The following is a 13,864-nucleotide window of genomic DNA, read 5'->3' as shown; positions in this document are numbered from 1 at the left end:
ACTTAAATAACTGGGAATTCTAGAACTCAACACCATGAGTGCTCTCCCACTATCCCCCCAAACTTCAAACATAATCTCCCCACTTCTGTTTCAGTAACCTTATATTCAAGGCTCAGTTCAAGTGTTGCATTCTCTATGAAGGACTGTCCTAAGCAGTCACCTCTCCTGAACTGAATGGTGATATTTAGGGGGCAGATAATAATAATAATAGCAGGTATATAGCTCTTGAAGCTTTACAAAGGACTTGTCCTCATAACCATCCTAGGAGGCAGGAGCTATTATTGTCCTCATTTTACAGATGAGGAAACTGAGGCAGACAGAGATTAAGTAAATTTCCCAGATCCCACAGCTTGCAAATGTTTGAGGAAGGATTTTTCCTCTAGCACTCTAGCCCTCATCTAACTACCTATAGAGATGGAATTTTGATGCAAGAAAATTAGAGAAAAATTGGGTATATGTCATGTCCATATTGATTTGATATTCATTTGAGCATAGCAAATGTATTTATCTAGTTGAGGAATGGGAAAGGAGTAGAAGGAAGGGGACATTGATGTGTGCTTTAATGTATTTAATGCATGTAGATTAATGTCTTAAAGTTCTCACTCTAAAACTGAGATGAAGTCAGAGTACTGCAATGCATGCTCCTGCATTACATGTTTGTATTCTCTTTACAGGAATCCCTCCTTCATTAGGGGGGCAGGTTAGTGGGGTGGCACCCTAGCCATCTGGAAAATGTGCATAAAAATTTTTGGCAGTCCTTTCATACCAGAGAAGTCTGAATTTCTTCTTTTTCTTTTATAGAATCTTTACAGTACCTTATTGTAAAATTATACATGCTAGCACATACATTTTTTGCATTTATGAATTAGTAAACTTTTAAAGATATCTCTACATTTCTAGCCATTGTGGTCATCTTCTGGCTTTGGTGTTCTTCTGAAAACTTTAACTTTTTACTTATTTTAACTTTGAAAAAGAAATTGTGTCTATTTATGGTACTAATAGATAAAAGATGTTATTATATAATACTATCCATATATTTTATGCATTTCTGAATTTCTAAACTTTTTCTGTGTCATCCACTGGTCTTTGAATGTCGTCTTTAGCCTCCACAAAACTCAAAAAAATTCCCATTTAATTTCTTATGCCAACCTACACTATGTCCAAACTGCAAAGGGAAAAGCCACAGTGTAGAAGGGATCGGTTTTGGCAAAGCCCTAAAGAAAGCCCAGACAGAGCCTTCCAGTTAGGTGCTGACTCTGTCCTTATGGGCAAAGTTATCCGAACCTGTGTTTTCCCTCCATTTCAGGCACTCTGATAGTTCTGAAACATCCCTATCCGTGCCAAGTGGAAGAGCCATCCATCTACGAATCGGTCAGGGTTCATACAGCAATGCAAACGGGAAAGACAGAGAGTGACCTGGTACCCACAGCTCCTTCAGTAAGTAACTGTCATGCTGATCAAAAATCAGAGGAAAAAAAAGAGAGACAGACCCAGACCCAGAGGGAAAGAGACAGAAAGGTACAGAGAAATGAGAGGGATGAAGAGAGAGATGCCAAGAGAGAAAGGCAGAGACAGAAATGAGAAAGAGAGACATAGAGAGACAGACAGAGACAGGAAGATAGAGAGACAAAACCACATACACACATGCACAGGGACAGAGACAGAGAGACAGATAGAAAGAGAATAGAAGACTAGTCTCTGATTCAAACTGTGTGACCCTGGACAAATCACCTGAGTTCTCAATGCTCAGAGATGTCGCTAAGATTCGAAATTGCAAAGCAGATACCATCCTGCTTTGATAGAAAAAGTTTCCCTGTCCTAATGGGGTCACAGGACCTGACTACTCAGTCAAAACTAGTATTTATTAATCATCTTAGGGAAAATATTTTCTGGATAGGGCCAATGTGGGAATTTGTTTTGCTTGACTAGGAATATTAATTGCAATAACCTTGATATGAAACAGAACATTAACATTTTCTATCTTTGAATTCCTCGCCATTTAACACAGTACTTTGAATCTTTGAATATAGTAGGAACTTTGTAAATATCTGTCAAATGAATCAAAGAATGAATGAAATTCTTTTTGCTACAAATCTTCATTGTTGTTATTGTTCCTTTTCTTAGCTTATTTTAAGAATTTATTTCAGAGATTCCATCTCCCTCCCATTGAACTAGCAATGTTGATGAGGAAAATGAAAAACATGGGAAGGGCTGTGGGAAAATACTGTTGGTTGACCTACACATTGGTCTAAACACTCTGAAAAGCAATTTGGAACTACGCCTCCACAGCTACTCAACTGTGCATACCCTTTGACCCAGTGATGCCACCACTAGATCTATACTCCAAATAGATCATAGAAAGGAAAAGGGCTAATTTCCACAAAAATATCCATAGCATGGGGTAGCTAGGTGGTTCAGAGGATTGAGAGTCAGGCCTAGAGAGATGGAAAGTCCTAAGTTCAAATCTGGCCTCAAACACTCCCCAGCTGTGTGACCCTGGGCAAGTCATTTAACCCCTATTGCCTAGCCCTTACCACTCTTCTGCCTTAGAACCAGCACACAGTATTGATTCCAAGATGAAAGATAAGAGTTTTGAAAATTATATATTCATAGCAGTTCTTTTCTTGGGGACAAAGAACTTGAAAATTAGGGGGTGATCATTGATGGGGGGATGCTTGAACAAATTATAGCAAATGCAGTAAGAAGTGATGAAAAGGATGACTTCAGAGAAACCTGGGAAGATATGTATCAATTGATACTGAATGAAAACAGTAGAACCAGAACATTTTCTAAAATAAGCAAACATGGTAAAAGCCAACAACTTGGAAATACTTTCAAATTGTGATCAACACATTGACCAACTATGATTCCAGAAGAAAGATCAACTATGCTACCCACCTCCCAACAGAGAGGTCATATAGACCCAGGTACAAAGTGAGACATATATCTTTGGGATATAGCCAGTATGGGGATTTGTTTTGCTTTAACCAAACATATTGATTATTGGGATTTTCATTTTCTTTTTCCCCCCTTTTAACTGGGAATTAGGAAGTAGAAGGGAGAGAGAATAGATTTTTGTTAAATCATTTTCCAAAAAGAATTTACTTCAGGAAAATATTCAGCAGAATCTCTCCCCCTACTACTTCCCTCTTACCAAAAAACCAAACAAACAAACCTTCATCTCATTGAGGGACATTTCCTGGTTCAAGGAATTTGTTTGGTTTTGCTCCAACAAAAATGACAGTCTAGTAAAAGAGAGGACATGCCTAGCACTGAAAGCCTTCAGATAACTGGTGGGTAACCAAATACTAGAGCTGAAAGCCTCTTGAGGGCTCTTTTAAGCTCCTTGAATTTTACACAGACTCTCAACAAAGCATTTATTATCTGGCTTATAAATAGGGAATTGGTGACTAAATAACTCACTTCTACTTGAAGTCAGAAGACTTGGTTTTACATCTTGGCTCTGCCATTTATCCAGTGACCCTGTTTGTGCCTCCATTTCCTTTTCTGTAAGATGGAAACATTATTTTTTCCATTGATCTCACAGGTTTATTGAGAAAGACTGACTTTAGGCACCATTAATGTAAATTGGTACCATCATGAATTGTGGTTTATTAATTCAAATGAATAGGGCACAGCTAAATGAATACTTGAAACATAATGAGACTTCAAAAACATTAGGCAGTCATTTCTTCCTCAAATATAGCATCAGGTTCAGTATATACAGTGTGGCACTGGAGTTGGCATATACACCATGTATGAAGCACATTTTATTTAAAATCAAGACATTGTGGTCCAAAGTGAGTCATGGCATCTCATGATGCACAGATAAGTTCTGAGGCCTCAAGAAGAGAGAAGTTTAAAGACTTAAAGGAAAAATTCAATACACTTCTAGAATAGAAAAGAAATGTAAGGGTATGTGGTAGGTATGCAGTAGGGAGGTCCTGATTTCACTAACTTCTGGCTTCTTTCCTAGCTTGGCACCAAAGAAGGATACCTAACAAAACAAGGAGGACTAGTGAAGGTAAGATCTTGTTTTGTAAAGCTGGGAAGCAATAGATAGCACAGAGTCTAATTGGACTTCTAAATTTGACATTAATGACTGGTTTTGGGATGTCTGCTTCAGTTTTCATTGGAAAGAATTCAATGGAAAGAATTAGTATTTTTTCCTGAATGATAAATTGCATAAACATACACACACACACATATCTTGACAACTCACTCCAAATCTCAGAGCAAGTGGTATAGTATTTCTGGAAGAACTTCCTCTACTGGGAGTTCCCTACAACAACGGAGGCACAGGTCTGATTAAAAACAAACAGATTGATTGATTGACTGATTGATTAATACATGGAGTCCAATCATGGATGCTTGTGATAGCTAATTCTTCAAAATATGGGAAGATTTTTCAGAGTTCCAAAACAAATACCTATGATTTACAACCAGATCCTGTTAGATAGATGAGAGGAAGGAAAAAATATTTCTTCAGGAAAAATTCTAGAAAGCTCCCTCTGCTTAATTTTTGACAGATTATTTTAAAAGTTTAGTGGATGGGGTCAGCTAGGTGGCTTGGTGGATTGAGAGCCAGGCCCAGAGATGAAAAGTTCAAATGTGGCCATACTTCCCAGCTGTATGACCCTGGATAAGACACTGAAACCCCATTGCCTAAGTCTTTTCACTCTTCTGCCTTGGAACCCAAAGATAGTATTGGTTCTAAGATGGAAGGTAAGGGTTTTTAGAGGGGGGGGGCAAAAGGTTTAGTTGATACAAATCCAATTCTTTTAAAGAAGTTTAAAATTTCAGTAGGCTCATTTGGCCGTGATAGCTTGTTGAAGAAATAGCAGAAAACAGAATTTAATACAATCTTGGACTATGTTTGATCACCCCATTTTATGAAGTCATTCTTCTTTTCAACGTTTCACCTTGGTGTTCCAAGAAAACTTCTTTGGACAAGAAATTGATTCATTTTGTCCAATTTCAAGGTGAGGGACATAAATTATTTCCTAGGAATTATTCTGTGTGAAATCAGAAATATTTTTCTTCTGTGGGGCTATCCAGCCAAGAACATTTCACAGAATAAAGGGACAACACAGAGCAGAAGGCAGAACTTGGCCTAGATTCTGCCTAATACCCCACAATTCCCTTTTCCTTCTATGATCTCCTTAGAAAGGGGATTGGTAGGAATAATGCCTTTAATTTTGATGCAGTATTTCAATGCCACTTGCTACTTAGCACAACATAAAATGCCTCTATCACTTGAGCTACTTTGGGAATCAAAGTAATTTGGTATATTTTAAACTAATGACAATTGCATTTTATGAGCTGTTTTTTAGTTCAAATTTTAAAATTCAATGAATTATTTTTGAAAAGGAATTTCAATATTTATTCAATACTGAATTACCTTTTTGCCTTTGATCTATCTGTAAATTTGCACATAGACTTTTTTTTTGTATATTAGTCATTACAGATTTACTATATGGTGGTTAATTACATGCTTCAATGCCTGGAAAATCAATGATTCAGTGGGTGGGTTTTTGATCTATGGGTAACACATCACAATCTTAGTAGTTTCTCTCATGGGTTACGTAGGTAGGAAAAAAAGTCATTATGTAGTATCTAATCTTCCCACTGATGGTCTGTGTATTGTGGGAAATATATCCAGGGTTTATAAGAGGAAATATTTTATCGTTTCTTCAAAATGCCTTTAATTTGCATTAATTGTGACCTCCTAAAAATAAGTACATTAATGGGGACTCAAGAGTTTTGGGTTTTGAGCTTCTTGAATCTATGGTGGCCTTTTCTGGGGAAATTCAGTCAGCACCTGGGACAGGACCTTTGGTGCTATACACTATATTCCCATTTGAAAACATTCTCAAATGCTTTTCTCTGAAGCAATTCTTCTTACAAGAATATTCCTTATTTTTGTGCTAGATTTTTCATTTTTTTATATAAAATATTTAGCTCAAATATTTTTCTTTTTATTCAAAACCTGAATGTTTTCTTTCTTTGTCCTTCCTTCTTCCTACTCACCACAGACTTGGAAAACCAGGTGGTTCACTTTGCATAGGAATGAACTGAAATACTTCAAAGACCAAATGGTGAGTAAGATTGCAGTGCAGAATCATTTGAAAAAAGCAGACCCCAGAGGAAAGCAGGACCTCCAAAACCCCTTATATCTTGTCAATTCTTATTATTCCCCCTAGAACGTCCAGGGTGGTGGTCTGATTCTATTGAGATGAGTTGGTCAACAAAAGCCAGTTATGTTTTGGGCTTGTTATCTAGGGACTGCACAGTATGAGGCATCATGGGAATTAGAACTAGAGAGCATTTTAGGCTAATCTGACATGAAGTATGTAATAGGAAGTTATTGTGAGGTAATATTTGTAAAGCACTTAGTATGGTACCTGAAACATAAGAGGTATTAAATAAATGTTTGTTCCCTTTTCTCTTTTCCTCCCCCACACTTAATTATTATTAATCAGGTGTTTCAGCTGGGTGTGACTTTATGACCCCATTTGGGATTTTTTTGGCAGAGATACTAGAGGGTTTTGCCATTTCCTTCTCCAGATCATTTGACAATGAGGAAACTGAGGCAAACAAGGTTAAGTGACTTGCCCAAGGTCACAGAGCTAATAAGTATCTGAGTCATTAAGTAAGGATCAAACAGCTAATAAGTATCTGAGGCCAGATTTGAACTCAGAAAGGTGAGTCTTTTTGACTCCTAGACCCTGTGCTCTATCCAATAGTCTTCTAGATTAAGTGACTTGCCCAAGGTCACAGAGGAAACAGAAGAGTCAGGATTGAGAATCTGATTTTAAATCCAAGTCAACAATAAGCATTTATGAAGCTCTTTCCAGAGTGTAATAAATAATAATAATCCCAGAGCATTTTTCATCATATTATACTACTTCATTATAGATAAGATTTGCTTGGTTTAGTGTTATTACAAGCACAATGGATTTATTCCCCCAAGACTCTGCTACTACAACTTATTAGATACCCCACTTGAAAATTTTAATGAAGGGGCAGCCGGGTAGCTCAGTAGTTAGAGTCAGGCCTGGAGATAGCATGAAGATCCTGGGTTCAAATCTAGCCTCAAACCCTTCCTAGCTGTATAGCCTTGAGCAAGTCACTTAACCCCCATTGCCTAGTCCTTACCACTCTTCTGCCTTGGAGCCCATATTTAGTATTGATTCTAAGAAGGTAAGTGTTTTTCATCTAAAAAAGAAGAAAGAAACTTAATAAAAATGACTAAAAGTGAGTAACTTGAGGATAACAACAGCTCCTCTACCTACTTCATAAGATTGTTGGGAAGAACACAAGTCAATAAAAAATGTAAAGTGATAGGTCGTAAAGCATTAAGCACATGTAAAACATTGCATTTTTATTTGTCCAGCTCGTACAGCAACTTCATTTCTCTCTTCCTCTTCCAGGATAGGAACCTAGAATGTTACAGCTGGAAAAAAATCTCAGAATCCAGCTTACTCACTTTACTGAAGAGATATTTCCTACAGCAACCATTTTCTGAAACCCCTGTTTTGTTTTTAATCTCCCTCCTCAAATTATCATGTAGATAGTTATCTGATTCCATGTTGATTTCCCACTGCCTCCATATATTCAGACATTATTTAATGTGAATATTCAGGTCCTTAATTAATAGTTATTGGGTTGAATAAATAAATAAATTTTTAAAAATATTTATTAAAGCAATGCAATGACCCAGGACAGCTTTGTGGAACTTATGAGAAAGAATGCTATCCACATCTAGAGATAGAATCGTGAGAGTAGAAATCCCAAAGAAAATATGCTTATATGGGTACATGATTTGGAGTTTTGGTTTTAAAGGATTACTCAAACTCATTTACATATGTATGTCACAGTGGACTTGCTTGTCAACTATGGAAAGTGGGAAGAGATGAGGGGAGGGAAAAAACATGAATCATGGGAAAAAGTTTAAAATAAAAAAAATTTAATTAAAAATATTTATTAGATTGGATTGTCCTGGGTTGGATAAGGTAATTGAGTCCAAATGGATTTACAGACTTGGATTGAGTTGGTTGAGGAGAGACCCAGATGGATTTATAGACTTGGATTGGGTTCAATTGGATAAGGAAATTGAGACCCAAAGATATTCACAGACACTCCAAGTTACACAGTTAACATTGTTAAAAAAAAAAAAGTGAACTGGCCAGAGTTATAATCATTTAAATATCAGTTAAAGCTCCATAATATTTAATAGCAGGTAGAACCCTAGCACCCAGGTCTCCTGATTCCTACTCTCCTTCCATTTGACACATGGTGAGTGAGTCAGAAACTCTGGAAAAAGAATGTTTCTGTCTCTAATATGTAAAAATCCTTCCACATGAAACTGAAGTGGGAAATCCAAATCCATCTCTCTTTGATGCATCCGTTAAAAAACTCTTAGCAGGTGATTCTTCCTTTTTTCAGTGCTCTTTGGTGGGAGCTACCATAGTCATCTTGGGGAGGGTGTACTGGGGACTATGAGTGATGGACAGGCTCCAAGAGTCTTCCCATTCAAACATGATACTCTGTCTTATTTTCCAGACACCAGAGCCAATTCGGACACTAGATCTAACAGAATGCTCGGCTGTGCAGTTTGACTACACACAGGAAAAAGTCAACTGTTTCTGGTAAGTAGTGATAGAAAGAGAAAATTCTTACCCATCCCTTTCCTAGCAAAAGAATAAAAGATCATAGATGTGTAGATATTCCTAATGTGCTGAAAGGTTTGTGACATGAAAGTCTCAGACTCGGCAACCATACGAAGAGCTCCCAAGATACCATCTGAAAGCAACCAGGAAGGGTGTTCCAATTTTCTCATTTTAATTACACATTCATCATTTCCCCTCATAATATGCTGAACCAACCTCTATTGGCATCCCATTGCCTCTAAGACACATTTAACATCCTTTGGTGGGCATTTGAAGCCTTTTCCATTCAAGCTCCAGCCTACCTGTCCAGGCATCATTCATTCAACATCATTCATTCAATCATATAGTAACAGTGGCTTTCTTTCTCTTTCTGGAACATAATGATCCCATCTCCATGCTTTGAATACCAATACTATCTCTTTTTGTGCCTGGGACGTATAACTTCCTCATCTCTATCCCTTAGAATCCTTAGCTCTCTTCAAAGTTTAGCTCCATCATGAAGTCTTTTTTGGCCCTCCACAGGTACTATCCCCATTCCCCCAGTTACTTTGTATTCCCTTGTTTTTTGGCTTTGCATCCCTTTGTGCCTCACACGTAGTAGGCATTTAGTAAATACTTGTTGCTTGTTAGCTTGCTCTCAATAGTTCCTGAGACAGTAGCAAGGGAGGAGATGAAATCCAGAGCCACATTTGTAATCAAGTTATTTTGACTTTGTAACCAAGGAGATAGATAAGTGACCTGCCTGTTCTTTAAATAGATCTAGAGAGAGCTGGCTGATTTTCTCCCTGAGCTGAAATTAATGTTGAGATTGGCTGCCTGCATATCTGTAGGACAACATTTCATCATACCAGATGAACACAAATAGTCTATAGGCTTCTGTGGGGAAACATTGGCCTTGGTAGTCTTGGCAAGCAACAGGCAGTGTCTTTCTCTGTCTTGGTCTACTCTTCAAATCCAATGACAGCTCTGACTAGGAATCCTCTGAGAGATGACATGGACGAAGGGGACAATGGTATTACCTTATGCCCATCCCATGGAAGAACTTGTGAGAGCATTAACAGAAAGGTTTTGGAAGCAGCCTAGACCTGGGCTTTCTTGTCTTTGAATTCTCATTAGAAGAGGAAAACGTGGCCTGTCCTAATTCTTCTAGTAAGCCTCAAGCCATTGCTTCCTAGACCCAAGTCCTTTCAAAAATACAATGAACCTTTGACCAAGTTCCTTTCCTCCAAGAAAAATGTGGGTAGGAGATGGGAGAAAGGGGAGAAGAGATGCTCTTCCTGTATCTAAACTGTTCCTTTTTATCTTCCCCAACAGCTTAGTATTTCCATACAGAACTTTTTATTTATGTGCAAAAACAGGAGTGGAAGCAGATGAATGGATTAAGATACTACGATGGAAAATGGTAATTTTTCAAGACCCATCCCTGCCTGCTGTACTAACCCTTCTAAAATGCTGTCTTTCTTTCAAATCCCATTTGCAATTTTTTCAAACTTAGAAGAAAACAGATCACCTGCAGACTGGCCTGTGGGGTAGGGGAGAAGGACCTGGCAGGTGATTTTAACTCATTTAATTTGAGGAACTCTGGGATAACTCTGGGATGGCACTTCCTCTTCCAATGTGGATAGGTCTGTGGAATAATTTTGTGGTTTATTTACTTTTCTGAGGGAATGCTAGATGCCATTCTGCTCTCTCTAGAAACCAGCCCAGTCTGCAGGCAGAGAACATTGGGAATTGGGGAATCCAATGATGAGAATTTGGCTCATTCCTCCAAATGGGGATGCCAATTTCTAAAGACCCTTGGGGGCAGCCTGAAAAATCACTGGTTGCCCATAATTAACAACCAGTTGTGTTGATTGGGAAGGAAAGCTTACTTCATATACTATTCTTTTGTGACTACTTCCCAGGAAGGTGGAATGATTTGTAAAAGAAAAATTTGCAAGTGTAAGTGCTGCTTTTACATTGTGTTTTGTTTGCAAGTTATTATCTAGGTCTGTAGCTAATAATATATTTCATACAATAATAGTTCCTGGAGCCATACAAATAAGATATATTTGGTTCAAATAGCTATCATCCTTATCAAGAATTCCTTGATGCAGGGACAGCTAAGTAGATTGAAAGCTATGCCTAGAAATGAGGAGGTCCTGGGTTTAAATCTGCCTTTAAGAGACTTCCTAGCTGAGTGAGCCTAGGCGAGTCACTTAATCCTCTTTGCTTAGCCCTTACTGCTTTTCTGTCCTGGAATCAATAAACAGTACTGGTTCTAAAATGAAAAGGAAGGATTTAAAAACAAACGTTTTCCTGGTTATGCGTGTAACTAGATAAATAGGATTGGTGTGTATACATAGATATAAATCTATAATTAACTGTGTTTAGTATTTATCATGTTATTTCACATTTTAAAAACTTCTGAATGTATGTCAGAATTATAACTGGAGTTACGCGAGGAGGAATGAATTTCACAAGTGTGTCTGCGCTTTCTTGTTTCTGATTTTGTTTTTCAGTCACAAATAAAGAAGCAGCTGGGACAGGATGGGGGCACCATGAGGTCTCAGTCCTTCTTTTTTAAGCAGCCCCTTTCTGGCAAGTGATGCTTGCTCTTCCCCAGAGGCGGGTTGTTCCATGATGTTGTAAATGCTGGTGGACTTACCAGGAAATCTGACTCCACGGACAAAGAACAGATGCTTGGTTGGGTTCTTTGACGATATGACACTTTGGCCGAGCCACGGAAATGGCTGCCCTGTCCAGATACTGCTATCTCCTGGAGTTGGCATACCCAATCATCGTTTTGGTGGAAACATGCATTTGACAATAATAAAAATAGCTCACTTTTATACAGTGCTTTTAAGTTTTGCAAAGCACTCACCACATTCTCTCATTTTATCATCGTAACACTCCTGTGAAATAGGTGCTGCCAATATTCCCTTTTTCAGAGGAGAAAAATAGAGGCTCCAAGAAATTATCACTTGCCCAGATTAATTGTCCAAGGGAGGGCCTGGACTGTGTCATGGCCAATCTGCTATGGAACATTGCCTTAAAACTTTGGATACCTACAACAAAAAAAAGACAGAAACTTCTCAAGTCAAATGTTCTTTTCTTTCTAGTTGTGACTACCAAGCTCAGCAGAATGACAGTTGGCTTATTTCTGCCAACAGTTCATCAACTACCTATTCTCTGGGAGTATGATGGACGCTTTGGGGCACGGTACTTTGGGGAACACAGCTCTTTTCCTCTCAATGTTATTGTTGTCATTTAGGCATTTTGCTCATGTCTGACTCTTCATGACCCCATTTGGAATTTTCTTGGCAAAAATACTAGAGTGATTTCACAATTCCTTTTAGGACAATAGAATAAACATTTATTGAGTGCCTACAGAGTTCAGAGTATATTGTCATGGGAATGAGAATTAGTATATGTAAAAAATATTCTTTGGATAAAAAAGCAAAAACATTTTCAAAAATTAAAAACTGAAAGCTATCACATTAGTTTATAGCTTTGAGTTCTTCTGGGCCATTCTTTTGTGAGGACGGTAAAATAAAAAAAGCAAAAATTATGGTTTTCTGTGGGTTGTTGTATGTAGTTGGAAAGTAAAAAGAATCAGAAATCAACAAATTAAGTAGCATATTACTTGAATTTGACTATATCAAAAAAGAAGAGTCCCATCACAAGCATGCAGCCACTCCTTGTCTGAGATCTACAGTAAGCTAAACTTTTTTTTATTATTTAGAATTTCCTCCTTCAGTGTGGACCTGGTGGAAAGTGGTTCGGAAGTCAGATGGCTTTAGTTCCAATCCTGCCATTGATTGCCTGCATGACCTCTCTGGGCTTCAGTTTCTTTCTCTATAAACTGTGGTTGGGCCAGATGAAAAGTCCTTTTGAGCTCTAATGACCCTATAGTTTTGGTATTAACCCCAAAATGTTAGAAAAGGATTCGTAAGCACTCATGACCTGGTACAACAAGAACTTGTCTCTAATGCAGCCACCAATAAGGAGCTCAAACCAGGCTTGCTGTCACAGAGAATTTTAAGAGATTTACAATAAAAATTGGCTTACAGAACACTTTGAACAGGGTGGAGAGGAAATGTTGGATTTAGTCTAGGATGTCCACAAAGGAGGTGCCTCACTGTCTTTCCCTCTAAAGGGAAGACATTGGCCTAGATAGATCTCAAAGGCCCCTTCTGGCTCTAAATCCAGTATTCTCTGATTCTAAGAGCACTGCTGACACAAAGCTTGTAGGTTAAGAAACAATCTAGTCCTTTCCATTAACTTTGGCACTTTTCTTTAGCTAGGGAGCAAATCACAAGGTGAATTTTGGAATGAAAAGATTTTAATCCATTGGAGTTTGGCTCAGCCTGGACAAAGGAACCTTGCTGTGGGTGAGGCCAGGCTTTATTTTCAGGCTGTTCCCTCCTATTATTAACTGCCTGAGAGAGGGACTCACACGGGTTTTAGGGAATATGGGATTCTGCACATTAAAGCAAAGCTTCAATGGGTTTTTTGTTTTGTTTTGTTTTGTTTGGATTACAGGAAATGCTGAGATAAAGCAAAAGTCAAGCAGTACTCAGTTGGGGAAGGCTTAAAATACAAGAAATTGAGTAAGCATGGATATAGACCCAGAAAAGTTATTAGCTTTTAAAAAAAAAAAACATCTAGGTGATCAGGTGAAAAAGGAAAGGTTTTTATGTGGGCAATAATGTTTTAGAATTAATTGTGAATTGCTATTTTTATAGGACATTATGTATTTATTTATATACTTTTGCTCTGCTTATTAAAACAGCATTATTTTCCAACATGTGTATGCATCATTTGTCTTTGTTTTTAATATTTACTTATTTTTAAAAAACTGATAACAATTCACATCCTACAGGTCTTTAAGGTTATAAATCAATTTTCTAAGAACAGCTTTTTAAGGCAGGGAGTCCTAGTGCTATTCTCTTCATTTTACAGATGAAGAAACTAATGTCTCAGAGGTTGAATGATTCACTTAAATTCACAAGGCTAATAGGTCTCCAAGCTAGCATTTGAGCCCAAATTTTGGCACTCCAAATTCAGAGCACTCCTTACAATATCAGAAATCAAGTTAAATATAACCTTAATTTTTGTGGATTGCCTTCTCATGACATTTTTTATGTCACATTTTAATTAAGACACTTTAAATTTTTGTAAAAGTCTACAAATTTACACAGACAGCAATT

General features: G+C 37.7%; 1 protein-coding gene across 4 annotated transcripts in view; it reads left to right on the top strand.

Annotated features, from left to right (window-relative positions):
- DAPP1 (dual adaptor of phosphotyrosine and 3-phosphoinositides 1) overlaps nucleotides 1-13,459 on the top strand; it is a 111,159-nt gene extending 97,700 nt beyond the window's left edge. For all 4 annotated transcript variants that reach the window (XM_056803158.1, XM_056803157.1, XM_056803156.1 and 1 more), the window contains 6 exons: nucleotides 1,307-1,437; nucleotides 3,977-4,024; nucleotides 6,036-6,098; nucleotides 8,566-8,651; nucleotides 9,987-10,074; nucleotides 11,174-13,459. In XM_056803158.1, coding sequence (XP_056659136.1) covers nucleotides 1,307-1,437; nucleotides 3,977-4,024; nucleotides 6,036-6,098; nucleotides 8,566-8,651; nucleotides 9,987-10,074; nucleotides 11,174-11,260 — 503 coding nt within the window. In that variant the 3' untranslated portion in view covers nucleotides 11,261-13,459. The remainder of the gene's footprint in view (nucleotides 1-1,306; nucleotides 1,438-3,976; nucleotides 4,025-6,035; nucleotides 6,099-8,565; nucleotides 8,652-9,986; nucleotides 10,075-11,173) is intronic.
- Nucleotides 13,460-13,864: the final 405 nt, after the last annotated feature.

The sequence above is a fragment of the Monodelphis domestica genome, chromosome 6 (assembly GCF_027887165.1).
Source record: "Monodelphis domestica isolate mMonDom1 chromosome 6, mMonDom1.pri, whole genome shotgun sequence".
Taxonomy (NCBI): Eukaryota; Metazoa; Chordata; class Mammalia; order Didelphimorphia; family Didelphidae; genus Monodelphis; species Monodelphis domestica.
Note: the sequence above shows the minus strand (reverse complement) of the source record. Positions and strands in the feature narration are given on the sequence as shown.